Below are 14,538 nucleotides of genomic sequence, written 5' to 3'. Positions count from 1 at the left end.
ACAATAACACTAAGAAACATTATTTCTTGCAGTTGCTTGGAACCGGCCATACAAAATGCCACACGCTGCTTCACCATTACATTATTATCTTTTTCTCCTTCTAGACATCCTGCTGTATGACTCATCCTCACAAGACAGTGTAACGAGTGTGTTGTGCGCTAACCCTCTCGAGTACACTCTGACCACTTCTTCTCACACTCGCGTGTCACTCTGCTCTTATCAAGCTCTGGAGATCTGCAAGATATCATCAACTCGCCAGGGCTGGCATCCTCTTTTTCCTCACAAAGACTGTATGATCAGTACTGTGTGTGCGTGTGTTTGTATGGGTGTTGCGCAAACACACACACACACATATATACAAACACAAACATGCAGCGTATATGCACACACACGGCTTAGTGAGATAAGGCTGTGCCACTGCATGATAACAATCTTCCAGTTGCCGGTTGCCGTTAAAGACGCTTTATCTGCCACCCCCTACAACCTCACACACACACACACACATACACAAAGATACACACACATTTAGGATGCCATGTGAGAGAATGATGAAGGTGTCAGGAGGACAAAGCAGAGAGGCAAAAGAGGAACACGGGCAAAAGCACAACCAGCAATAGCTCTTATTGTCGTGTATCTATGTATAAGCTTCATCTTCATTTCAATATATTAGGCTTTACACGATCAGAATTTTTGGGGCCGATCAGCGAGATTAAAAAAAAACGATAAACGATCACCGATCCGATTACAAGATTGAGCAATGTGTCTATTTAAATGACTTGTTCATTTACTGTCTATACTTGTGTACTGTATACTGAGTATCCTTCAAAAGTATTCTCTAGCTTTTTAGACAATGCAGCCCTATGGGGGGCACAAACCAGTGCAAACTGTAGGTTTCCCGGATAAATGCAGAGGGTTGCGTCAGGAAGGGCATCCGAATTAAAACTTTGCCAAACAAATATGAGCGTTCATCCAAAGAATTCCATACCGGATCGGTCGTGGCCCGGGTTAACAACGTCCGCCCTGCAGGGTGCCGTTGGAAATTCAGCTACTGTGGGTCAAAGTCAAAGAAGAAGAAGAGGTGGAAAGCGGGTTCTTCGGCAGAAAGAGAAGAGGAAAGCACAGAGCCTAGAACTGAATGTGAGGACTTTGAATGTTGGGACTATGACAGGAAAATCTCGGGAGTTGGTTGACATGATGATTCGGAGAAAGGGTGATATATTGTGTGTCCAGGAGACCAGGTGGAAAGGGAGTAAGGCTAGACGTTTAAGGGCAGGGTTTAAATGATTTTACCATGGTGTAGATGGGAAGAGAAATGAAGTTGGGTTATTTTAAAAGAAGAGTTGGCTAAGAATGTCTTGGAGGTGAAAAGAGTATCAGATCAAGTGATGAGGCTGAAACTTGAAATTGAGGGTGTTGTGTATAATGTGATTAGTGGCTATACCCCACAGGTAGGATGTGACCTCGAGGTGAAAGAGAGATTCTGGAAGGAGCTAGACGAAGTAGTTCTGAGCATCCCAGACAGAGAGAGAGTTGTGATTGGTGCAGATTGTAATGGACATGTTGGTGAAGGTAATAGGGGTGATGAAGAAGTGATGGATAAGTACGGCATCCAGGAAAGGAACTTGGAGGGACAGATGGTGGTAGACTTTGCAGAAAGGATGGAAATGGCTGTAGTGAACACTTTTTTCCAGAAGAGGCAGGAACATAGGGTGACCTACAAGAGCGGAGGTAGAGGCACGCAGGTGGATTACATCATCTTACCGACTGTAAGGTTGTGGTAGGGGAGAGTGTGGCTAGACAGCATTGGATGGTGGAGTGTAAAATGATCCAGGATCTTGTTCTTTTGGTCACGACACACAGCTCGTGACCATAGGTGAGGGTAGGAACGTAGATCGACCAGTAAATCGAGAGCTTCGCCTTTCGGTTTAGCTCCTTCTTTACCACAACGGACCGATACATAATAATACAATAATTTGGAGGTGCTGATTCTGGTGGCAGATGTGTGTCGACTCATGTATTATTATTTTTTAAATTTTATTTGATGTTCACGTTCTGATTTAAAAAAAAAAAATCTGAAGTTACTCACAAGTTACTCTGGTAGTTTTTTTTCATTGAGTACTTTCTTACTTACTATTTGGATGACTACTTTTTACTTTTACTTGAGTCATATTCTAAAGTAACAGTAGTTTTACTTGAGTACAATATTTGGCTACTCTACCCACCTGTGGCTGTCAGATAGTTACAGTACAACATCAAAAGACAGGTGACAAGACTAAAAATAAAAAATATAGCTTTTGGATCAGTACACAACGGCGACTCGGAGTAAATGTCTTTTGCGGAGCCGATCAACATAAAATACTAATTATCGGTCGATACCGATCAAGCCGATCAGATCGGTGTAAATTCTAAAATATATATTGTAAAAGTGCAAAGAAAAAAGTGATTCAAAGCAAATGTCATGATGTTGTATAAAATGATGCATTACAGTGCACTAAAGTAATTAAACTTTGTCGTCAAATGACCTTAAAAGCACAAGTTTAAAGTAGAGTGGCAGAGTTCCTGTGTCTTTTCGAGCATGCTATTTTTTTGCGGGTCTAGTCATAATAGACGAGCCTACTAAATATCATGCAGCTCACGGGGTGTCCAACTCATTTTTGTTGCGAGCCACATTATTGGTACAGAGGGCCGTGATGACTGTGAAAGTACAGTATATAAATGTTTCATCGCCTCGCTATGAAGTACAAGTACTAGAAATACTAGCACTAGTATTCAGTGACAGCTAGTCAATAGACCCCATTGACCCCATTGCTGCTGAGTTATCTTGAAGAGGACAATAGTCCATCCATCCATTTTCAGAATGATAATATTACAAATTATATGTACCAGTTTATCTATTTTTAGATTAGATTGATAGAGTAGGATAAATAGTGTACAGTTAATGATGAGTAAAATGTATTTGTTTATCCCTGGTTTTCTCATTTTATGACGCAACTTCCGGTTCAAGGTGTATCGATGTTTTTCCCATTGACTTGTTGAATGTCTCACTTGCGCAGTCGTTCCTCATGAAATACACAAGATATTGCCGAGGTAGGCTGTTGGACCCCATCGCCCTTTAATGTTGAACAGTGTGTTTATTTATTAGATTCATGGAATTTGACACAAATGATTTAGCGGGCTTGATTTGGCCCCCGGGCCTTGCGCTTGACACCTGTTATGTAGTTCTTTGCAACTGGCTTCAGAGGATGAATTTTCCCCCAAAAAAATCTTATTAGAGTTTTATGGAGAATAATCGAACTTCACCACCACTCGATAGCGACATACAATAACGAAAACTAGAGACTACACTACAATATAATGCAGTTTACATTATGTTCCCAGTAGCCACGGCAGCCCCTTTTGCCCAAAGCATAATGTGGCGTGGAATTCTGGCCATTTTTTCCCTCTGTATTCAAATTTGCATCATTGTTTTAAGGTCTATCATGGTATCTGTTGCTGAGTTACAGCCTTCTACGGCTAAATTGTAGCCGTGAGAACTGTGACAAAATAGGACAAAACCAAACCATTTTTGTTTTTAAATCAATCAATAACCCAGCTTGATTGCTCACCTGTACTCCAGAGAGAAGCGGGTCAGCTCGGTGCTGTTGTGGATCCACTTGAACTCCAGAGGCCAGCTGCCCTCGGCCATGCAGGTCAGCACCAGCCGGTTGCGCTCCAAGTGCAGCTGACTTCGCACCGGTTCCGTTTTGAAGTACGGAGGCACATCATCTGCAATGAAGACGAAAGAATGTTAGGGTCATTAGTGTCTCTGATTGATGCGTAATCCAGCATGCGTGTTCATTATGAAAGGATGTGCAAAAATCTAATAAGATTCCATGTGTGTCAAACTCAACGCCCGCAGGCCAGAGCCGGCCCTCCACATGATTTTATGATGCCTGTAAAAAAGTAATGTTTCCTTGACTATTGTTCAAAACTCACCATAAACTCACCATGTACATTTTCGAGAAACGGGTTTTCACCATTCAACTCTAATAATTTTTATCCTTGTAAACGATTGTGTGTTAAATCTCAGCTCATGTTGAGCGATTACGGCGACCATGTAAACACTCTCCAGATGGGAAGCCCGACGTGAAAGTGTCCCGATTGGATCAGACTGATCCCCAGCAAAAGTCATCTTGTTTGCGCTGGGTTCACTTTGTTGCGGAGAGGAAGGGATAAGGCACGAAACACACGTTTCATTGTGTGAGATCGGATCAGAAGAAACACACACAAAATGTTTTTTTTTGCCCTGTTCGGCTGTTAGATCAAACAGAAAGAAGGAGCTGCATGCCTTTTATGCCGGAACAGTTTTACTGTGCCACAGTGAAGTTGTTAAGCTGCTACTGTGGTTCTTTGTATTCTGATAGATTTTTACTAAAAATTTCAGTCGGACAGAACAAAGTTTTAAATGGGAGTGACAGAATCAACAAAAGGGAGAGACAGTGGAAATATAACTAAATAATATAGGGAGAGAAGACAACAAAAGACAGGACATTAGCTGTAATAAAGACAAGGAAAGTAAATCATTATATGCCTAGTACAATGACATATCAGACTTGAGTGTTGTATGTGCCAGTAGTGCTACACACTGTGAAGGAAGGACAGGACAATATAGGACAGGACTGCACAGGACAAGGACAGGAGGGGAAGCATGCAGGACAGAGGTAGTGGACCTGGCTGTACAAGTGAAGTGTGGTGGGAGCGGCTATGTAAATTCGAACCATCTTTAGAAATAGATTGCAAGTGAGGGGATACCCAGGACGTTTGCCTATTTATCGCAAGTGAGTGGTCCCCACACCAAGCGAATAAGTCCCAGAGGTGAGTATCAATGTGAATTGACATCGTCTCCTAAACTAACCTTCAGAAGTGACCTGTAATTGCTGCGCCTGAACCACGGGGGCTGATGACCCCCCCTCCCCCCACCCAGCCGAGAGCGGCCCATCACCCACACCGAGGGACCCAGGGCGGTCCACCAGCCCCACTGAGGTGCCTCAAAACCGGCCACCTGAAGGAGGTCGCAGGGGCCCAAAGCACCCTCCCAGGCAATCAAACAACCCCCACCACCACCCCACGTGCCCTGCCAAAGACACTCCCCCCAACCTCCAAGAGAGCAAGGGGCCCCCCGCCCACCAGCCTGCCAATGTAGCCAGTCCCCGCCCAGCCAGAGGGTGAGACATTGTCCCCCGCTTGGTGGAAAGGAGGGCGGATAGGGAGACCCAACATGGGAACGATAATGGGTTCATCCGGGAGAGCGGCCACGGGGCACGAGAGGTGAGCCCCCACCCCGAACAGCCATCCAGCCAGAGGGGCCCGGCCCCAGGAGCACTGGCATGAGCCTAGTGGAAACCCACCCTATGACTGCCAGGTCCCCGACTGGCAGTCACTGGCCCTACCCTGTGCATAAGTGACCCCTGAGTGGTGTAGTGCATTACAATCTGGAGTGGCCTGTGAAGATGGGAGGGTAGGGCTGCTAGGCACTCCTGACCCCAGTCAAACCCCCCAGAAATCAGTGTATGTAGTGCATTTAAAAAAAAAAAAAAAAAAAAAAAAAAAAAAAAAAAAGGTTTTGTTCATATCTCAATCAAGGAGGCGCTCGCACTGTCAAGCTCCCCGGAGGTGCTCATATCTCAGCACTGATGAACGCTGCCAACACCGCAGAGAGCTCACTTGATGATCATTGTAAATATAGAAGCCATTAATTGGATGGCTGCATGATATAATTATCAAATTGACTGATAATCAAACGACGAAATTAAACTGTCAGGATGATATATTGTGCTTATATTTTGCTCCTGCACTTTGGTGTGACAAGCTTAGAGGAGGAGGAGGAGGAGGGGGAGACGATAGGAGCTGGGACGGTGGCGCCGTGAGTGAGTTAGAAAAAATAAAAAACAGTCAGGAGAATGTAAGCGAGAAGGGAAGCAAACGAGAGTAATCGTTTACATCTTTTTACTCCAATTTAAAATCAATGTGTTAAAAGTGAGAAGTGTATTTATTAACGTCACGCTGTGGCAAAGCACGGTTGTGTATTATGCCTTATTATTGTGACGATATACAGTCAACAGTACAAAAGAGCTCACATAATAAATCTTATACATTATAAACAAGTTTTTTTCCGCACTGAATTATTCATCATGAATTTGATGATTTTTGTGTCGAGATGGTTTTCCTGTAGTGGGTCTCAATGTAAAAAAAAAAAAATTTAGATACAGTACATCAAATATAAAAAACCATCAATTTTGCTTTCATTTATTTTTTTTCATCTGGTTACAAATTTACACAAGTGAATGTAGCGGTTTGGAGTTGTTGACACAAAACTCTTAAGTTGGAAACAGGTTTATAATGTATGCAATTTTTGAGACAGAGGAATAAACAGTCTAAGATAAACACTGAGGCACAGAGGAAGTGAAGGCATATGTTGCCCTTCAAGAGTGCGTGACACATCTCAATAAGTCAATAAATATTCATAACCTCCATGCACATTCACCGTCTTTACGCCAGGTGTTGTGGAGAGCGGATACATATTTATAATGATCCGAAAAAAGGGGGGGGGGGGGAAATGCACAGGAGCGAGCGCAGGAACACGAGGGAAAGCGTTGCCCTTCGACAGACGCTCGCCAGGCCGCGAGAAAGTCAAGAGGCCAACGACAACATTGATCACTGAAGAGTGTTTGCACTGGTTGCGCTCATTAGGACGTTCATTACAAGTGATACACTGTACTTAAGAGCAGCAGGGTGAAGGTGCATATATATTATTGTTACCGAATGTATTTTGGGGAATATATAGTAGTTCACCTTTCGCATCCTTGCTATAAACAATATACAGTCCAAAGTTGGAGTTTTACGCCATGAGCTGTTATGTTATCTGTAAGCTAGCACACTTTTGTCAGACCCGATTATGTAGTTATTTGTACATGTTGGTGTTTATATATACAATGTTAAATTGTCTTCTGTGTTTATGTGTAACTTTTGCAGTAAACCTCAACAGCTTAAAGCAATACCGCTTTAGTGGCAGCAGTGGGTGTTGTGGCAGCGGACTTTACGGCGGCAGACTTTCCAATAGTGGGTGTGGATGCGGGCGATGTGTCAGTGGACTTTGCGTGTGGCAAATGTGGCTGGATTGGTCGGCGTACCGATGGCAGGGAACATGGCGATACATGTTTCATGGCAGCGGATGTGGCAGATTTGGTGCTGGCAGACTGCGGTCGTCATAACAACGGCGACCATGGCGCTGGCAGACGTACCGCTGGCGGTCGTGGCTCTGGGGCGTAGATGCTTGCTTATGTGGCAGCGGATGTTATGGTGCTGGACATGGCACTGGGGGATGTGGCAGATAATGCTGCAGCCATTGTGCCAACAGGTGTGGTCCTTGCGGACATGGCCTTAGAAGCCACGATGGCGTGTGTCGTGGCAGAAGAATTGGGGCAGACAAATGTGGCAGAGGTGGCAGTGGGAATTTTGACAGCTGATGTGAGGCTAGAAAACTTGTGTTGACAGATGTGGTGTTGCGTGTTGGTGGACATAGTGCTGGCGCACATGGTGCAGGCAGGCAGATGTAGCGGCATTGTGTGGTGGCATTGTGGCAGCAGATGTGCCGATGGCGGACAAAGCATTGGCATATGTGGCACTTGTCAGTGGTATACAGTACATGGCAGGGGAACGTTTGTGGTAGCAGACGTGGCAATAGACGTGTTGCTGCAGACGTGGCGGAAGATGTCGTAGCATGTGGAAGTGGTGGCAGATAGTGATGGAAATGGAAGCACACGCTTTGGCAACAGATGTGGCACTGGGGGCAAAGGCAACAGATTTTGTGGATGTGGAACTAGTGGACGTGGCAGCAGATGTCGCAACAGACGCTGCACTTGTGTACGTGGTTGCTGATGTTGTGGCAGCGGATATCCTGCAGGTGAACGTGACGAGGGTAGATGTGGCAGCGGATGTGGCACTAGTGGACCTGGCGACAGGATGGTGGGGCAGCAAATGTGTCACTGGCAGATGAGGTGGCGCCAGACATGGTGCGACGGAAGTTGCGAGGGCATTTTGAAAGCGGATGTGGAGCCTGCGCACATTGCTGCGGGCCTTGTGGCTGCAGACGTGCCGCAGGCTGACACAGCCGCGGATGTGGCATATGCGACGGGGGCGTTGTGGTAACTGACGTGGCACTGGCCACGCATCTCATTAATTAACAGGTTTAGGCTACTGAGCGTATAATTAATGCACATTTGGCTGTAGTCAGAGTCACAACACTCGAAGGTTCCACGAAGACAACAACGCTGCCAGTCGAGGTGAACGCCCACAAAAAAGACACTTTACTCACTGACACGACTCAACATGCCTCCAACGTCCACTGTGCCATCACTCACCAGCTTCCTGTGCAACGTCAGTGAGCAATTTCCGTATAATAGAGCTGCTCATTTGCATATAGGGTGTCGCTCGAGCCAGAGGACACTCCCGGGGGCAGCTGTGTGCGTGTGTGTGTGTGTGTGTGTGGCCGCAGTCAATTAAAGCTCATTAACGAGAACAGCGGCAGGTACAAATGTTTGCCCTCTGGTGAGAAGTCATCAAGAATTCATTTGTGAAAATAGCAAGCTCCAAACGGGCTGGAAAATGGTGGCCCGACTTGGAAGCAGTCGTGATGCTAACATTTAGCAACACAGACACCCGAGCACAGAAGGTGGAAACCAACTGTTAGGATGTTTTCAGCAGTTTCCGAGTGTGTGTGTGTGTGTGTGTGTGTGTGCGGTGACCCCCCCTAGGCTGCAGCTAAAAAATTAATGCTTTGTCCTGGAGCGACGGGCCCCGAGGGGGACCACCGTTCTCCTTTGGGGAACTGTGTAAAGCCGCTGTTTCCATGCGCGTTGACGCGTAAAAAAACACAGCCGAGAAAGGCACATTTTGCTGTTTGAAAAGGCTGTCACGTAAGGTGCGCTCTGCAAATGAATGCTAAAAATGTTGTGATTAATTCAGTACCTCTCGCCTGGTCTGCCTCGCCATCTGTTTAGCGTGTTTTTACTCTCCTTTTAGAAAAGAAAAAAAAGTAAAAAAATAAATAAATAAAATACATCCAGAGGCCATCTTTAGGTGAGGGCAAACCCCTCCCCCCCCCAAAAAAAAAACAAAACCAAAAAAAATATATATTTTTTTTCTTTTTTTAAAGGTTATGCATAAATTATAAAGACAAACTGGCAGCAGCCGCCATGTGAAATGATTGGCCAGTCAGAACACATCAACAACAAACGCACAAACAAAGTTTTATGCTACAAAATGCGCACACACGATGCCACGAGTTGGCCAAGAGCACTCAGGCAGATTGATGAGGATTTTACCTCATACACTATACACAGGTACCATTTCATATAGGATTTCATGAAATATCAACATTAATTGATTTAATTGATGTTTCATGTTGTTATTTTTATTGTAGCACTTGTTTTCTTTTACTATATTTGTACGGTGACGCTCGAGTGCCCAGAAAGGCACCTATAAATAAAATTAATTATTTCAGCGGCACGGTTGGTACCTGGTTAGAACGTCTGCCTCACAGTTCTGAGGACCGGGGTTCAATCCCCGGCCCCGCCTGTGTGGACTTTGCATGTTCTCCCAGTGCCTGTGTGGGTTTTCTGCGGGTACTCCGGTTTCCTCCCACATCCCAAAAACATGCATTAATTGGCGACTCTAAAATTGCCCCTAGGTGTGAATGTGAGTCTGAATGGTTGTTTGTTTACATGTGCCCTGCGATTGGCTGGCAACCAGTTCAGGGTGTACCCCGCCTCCTGCCCGAAGATAGCTGGGATAGGCTCCAGCACTCCCGCGACCCTAGTGAGGAGAAGCGGCTCAGAAAATGGATGGATGGATTATTATTTCATCAATAACATGCTAAAAGTTAGTATATGAATGCTAACATGGAAGTTGTCATGCTAACATATAGCGAGACAGCAACTACGTAGAGCCCAAAAATCACTCAGGCAGTTTGATGAGGATTTTACATTATACCCTGTAGTCAGGTACTATTTCAAAAGAGAATTGCTAAAATACTAATATACTAACAGTATGCGAAGCCTAACATGCAAGCAGTTAGTGAGCTAACAACTACAACGATAGCAAAGTGAGCGCAGAAAGGCCATAGGCATATTGATGAGGATTTTATGTTACGCCCCAAGTCCTGTATTTCAAATGAGAATTAATGAAATGCTAACATGCAATCAGTTGTTATGTAACATACAGCAACAAAGCAATCTAAGAACAGAAAGCGCAAAGGCAGCTTGATCAGGATATGACCTCAAGTGTTTTCATCCGGTCCCTGTTATTTTGCTATTTCGGTTGGGTACAAAATGCCGCTATCGGCAAGGTTGGTTGCAAAGCATGACGGGTATATGCTTTTTGCTGTCTGTAAGCATGAACGTTTACATGCTTTCACTGATGTTTGGCTCATCCCACTGAGACGCTCATAGTGAGGCCAGCTGATGACACACATAACAGCAAGCATACACACCAGCAGCTGAATGGGCTCGTCTCCAGAGAGGTTTTCTGCCCTTCCAAGGAAGCCCGTAGCCTGGCGGCTAATCGCAAACTTTGCTTGTCTTGACCCCTCTACACTGCAGGTGCAACACAACACATTAGCATTTTTATCTCCATCAAATAGCAAAATGTCCAAATTAGTTATCATGTTGGGATTGTGAATTTTAGTTTGAATTCATGTAGCGATGAATAAATGCAGTTGGTAGTTTGGTTACGTTTTGCTGCTAAGGTTGGCTGGGGACACTGAAGGAAAATAAGTGGAAATCAATGTGAGCCGCAAGCAGCTCGCGTCAAAACGTTACCCAAAAAAATCTGAGGTTATATTTCAGCACCCAACAGACACATTCAATAGAAGTAGCTCAAATGTAAATAAATTATTTAAAAAGCCAATCAATGGTCCATTTACTTCTCCTTAATTGTCTTCTTTTTTCTTTTTCTGACATGATTCAGTGGTCAAGCTCATTTAATTTCCCAAATGATCCATAAAGGCGGGTTAACGAAAAAAGAAAATAGTCAAGAACTCCTCTGTGATGGCTCATTTCTTGCATTGTGGGACACAATGAAGCGCCGGATCAACAACAAATCTTTCAATAAAACCCTCACAATGACAACTGCAGAATGCTACATGCACGCATACACACAATGTAAGATGAGGAAATCAAAACAATGAATTTTTTTTTTTTTTTTAAAGTCTCAATTCAGCGCCCCCCTCTGTCAAGTACAAGTGCTTCAAATTTGGTAGCAGTCAAAAAAAAAAAAAAATCTATTTCGACAAGTTTGTCCTTGAAGGACTCCAGAAAATGGCTAAAATAGCTGCTTCAAAGCAACATGGCAGACCTCCTGTGTCTTTTCAGGCATGGCTTCTTCAGACATTTTTTGTGTTAAAACAGCTACCAAATATCATGTTGCTAACTCAAGCTTCGGGGGCTGAATGTTTTGAGTGTATATTCGTAACCTTTCAGCAGATGGGTCCTGACTTCTGTCCAAAGCTTTTTTTTCCATTTCATTCAAAATCAATAGCCACTCTGACTTGTAACACCAACCCCGAAAAGTCGTACGCTCCGAGCAAGAAAGTACTCTATTCCATTTTTTTTTTCACGGACAGGTCACAACTTCAAGTTTTAAACTTTTTTCGGTGTCAGCGCAACATCTTGGATAAACTATCATCCAAAATAATTAGGGGTCTTGCGCTGACTTATTGGAAAGCAAAAAATTGGAAGCAGGTCAAAATTGCACCTGGCATGTTGAGAAAGAGCATCTACCCACAAATCTTATATTTAATCCCTTTTATATTGGGTTGAATAAATAAAATAAGGATTCTTGTTATGATGAGGATTATACAGTCTTTCCAGTTGGGTAAACAACAACCTAAGTAGTTTAAATCCTTCCAAAAAATTCCCCAAAATTAACGAGCATTTCTATGCAACCCGGCAGCGGAGCAATTGCGTTGATTATTCCTCCATCACAGCTCATTTTAAGCCAAAAAACAAGCATTTAATTTGCAATGAGGAGATAATTAGTGGCAGGGTTGTTTCATCACGATGCCCAGACGCAACACAAACAAGTCGTAATCATTGGAATTCCATCGTTGGGATTCCATTGACTGTCAGACATCGCTTGTGTCGTCTCACAGTCTTCATTTGTTTAAAACAAGTAAAGAAAAGCCACAGATAAAACTATTTAAAACCAAATAAACACCTTTAACCTTTTAAAAATCTGGTGGAAAAACAAGTGAGTGGGATAATGATCGTCACCAAATGAGGAATTTGGAAAATAATTGTTCAAATTAGCGAGGTTGATTAATGCAGGTCAATAAGTGAAATGTGAGAGAGCGAGGTTAGCATCTCTGCTAACTCGTCACTGCAGAACACAGACAAAAACAATTAAGTTGTCCTATTCGAAAATGAGCTATTTTGCCATCAAGTAGCTTTGGGCTTTAGGAATTACAGTGTTCCCTAACTAGACTGATGGATTATTAAGCAGTCATTATTTATGGATTTTCACAGTATACAGGCAAGTCTGAATTTAAAACTGTGTGCATTCTGTGTCATACCACATTGTGCTGCAATTTGCCAGGCAGCACTAAGGTGTACTGGATTAGATGCACCGTCATTAAGAACATTTTGGTGTTTAAATATCCATCCATCCCTTGTCTGTAGCACTTCATCCTCACAAGGGTGGCGGGCGTGCTGGAGCCTAACCCAGCTATCATCGGGCAGGAGGCGGGGTACACCCCGAACTGGTCACCAGCCAATCGCAGGGCACATAGAAACAGTCAACCATTCACGCACACATTCACGCCTACGGGCAATGTAGAGTCCTCATTCAACCTACCGCGGATGTTTTTGGGTTGTGGGAGGAAACCGGAGTACCCAGAGAAAACCCACGCAGGCACGGGGAGAACATGCAAACGCCACACAGGCGGGACTGGGATTTGAACCCCGGTCCTCAGAACTGTGAGGCAGATGTGCTAACCAGTCGGCCGCCGTGTTTAAATATACAATGTTTAATTCTCTTTTTTTTTTTTTTTTTTTTTTTTTTTTACAGTATACTATAGTATAATTTTGCTTATGGAGCTAAACATTTTGATGGACTATGACTATGAAGACAGGTTCATAGCTCAGTCCAATTTATTCATTTTTTTAATAAAACATTGTGCTAAGATTTACCATTATCATTCTTGTCATCCACTGGCTAAGCTACAATACTGAAAGAAATGATCGGTCTAACAGAGCAGACAAAGAAGTGGAAGCCAATCGAAGCCCACTCAAGTTGGATTCAACGTGAAATGGGAAGCTCAATAAAAACACTTTTGCCGTCATTGATAAGGTGTTTTCAGTTTCTCCGCGTGAAAATTGCACCACCACGGGCATTCTCCTTTCCTAAGTGCAAAAATGTCTCATTTCATTCCGTTGTGTATTCATTTGGTTGCGTTGTAGTTGTACACGCAGCATGAAAGTCAAGGCTGTCTCTGCTACAATCAGCAGGTCCAATCCCCTCCATTGTGGATGAATTGTGGCTGCATCCCCCCAGTAGCCCACCTAAAAAGGACCTTTAAATAAAACCGAGGGATGTGCTGTGCTCTCCGCTTGGCAAGCTAATTAGTTGGCTCCAACATACTGTCAGAGCAAACCCCTGACTCCAAAAAAGCAATAAAAATGGTGTGAAACGCACAGGTATTCGGACATTTTGCACGGAAGGTGTTGCCTGTCATGGATTTTAGACATTTCCTGAACCTGAACTAGAGATGTTCGATTACTTGATTCGATCAATTCATTTGAGTGTAGTTGTCAGGAGGATTCATGGGGGGGAAGTTTTGTAGTGGAATCCGTAGTTCCGCTGACACGCACTGCTTACACTAACAACTTAGAACAGAAAGGAGGCAGTTTACAAAAGTAGTCAAGTATTTCCAACTTTAACTGAATTTTTATTTCTATTTCTATTTGTGTTTTTTTTTTCTCTCTCTCTCCCAAGCCCAATTCACATCATGCCGTTGGCATTTTTAATGCAAGCTGTAAGCCTTAGCCACTAGACGAACACAGCCACAATACTGCATGTTATTGTACATACTACACAATGGCTGCTGTGATTGGAAATGTAGTTGCTGGTGTTTTGTTTTGTTTTTTCACTGCCATTGACAGCTTTAGAAGTCAAATATCCATGTTAACATGTTTTAATCTTGCCTTTGACGTTTTGAGCCAAGCTACTGTAAGTGGCTTGCTTAAACAAAGGTTATTTTTGTACTCCTTGCCCAAGGTAAACAACTGTACATTTGTCAACACCAGGCTGTTTGGCGTTTAGTACGTCTGCTCTGTAAAAACCTCTCCTCCACATAAGGATGATTCTTTTTTTAGGCAGGAAACTTTTTTGACACATGGTGCAGGTGTTCCCAATAAAGTGTCCAGCGAGCCCAAGTGGCAGCCGTCAAGATGGGCATCAGCTCATTTTGCCTCACCCAGAATCTGCCGTCTGGTGTTTGCCGCC

General features: G+C 43.8%; 1 protein-coding gene across 4 annotated transcripts in view; it reads right to left on the bottom strand.

The window, feature by feature from the left end:
* sdk2b (sidekick cell adhesion molecule 2b) overlaps nt 1-14,538 on the bottom strand; it is a 228,846-nt gene that overhangs the window by 64,777 nt on the left and 149,531 nt on the right. For all 4 annotated transcript variants that reach the window (XM_061706624.1, XM_061706627.1, XM_061706625.1 and 1 more), the window contains exon 2: nt 3,606-3,765. In XM_061706624.1, coding sequence (XP_061562608.1) covers nt 3,606-3,765 — 160 coding nt within the window. The remainder of the gene's footprint in view (nt 1-3,605; nt 3,766-14,538) is intronic.

The sequence above is a fragment of the Phycodurus eques genome, chromosome 19, assembly GCF_024500275.1.
Source record: "Phycodurus eques isolate BA_2022a chromosome 19, UOR_Pequ_1.1, whole genome shotgun sequence".
NCBI lineage: Eukaryota > Metazoa > Chordata > Actinopteri > Syngnathiformes > Syngnathidae > Phycodurus > Phycodurus eques.
This window is presented reverse-complemented; position numbering and strand designations above follow the sequence as displayed.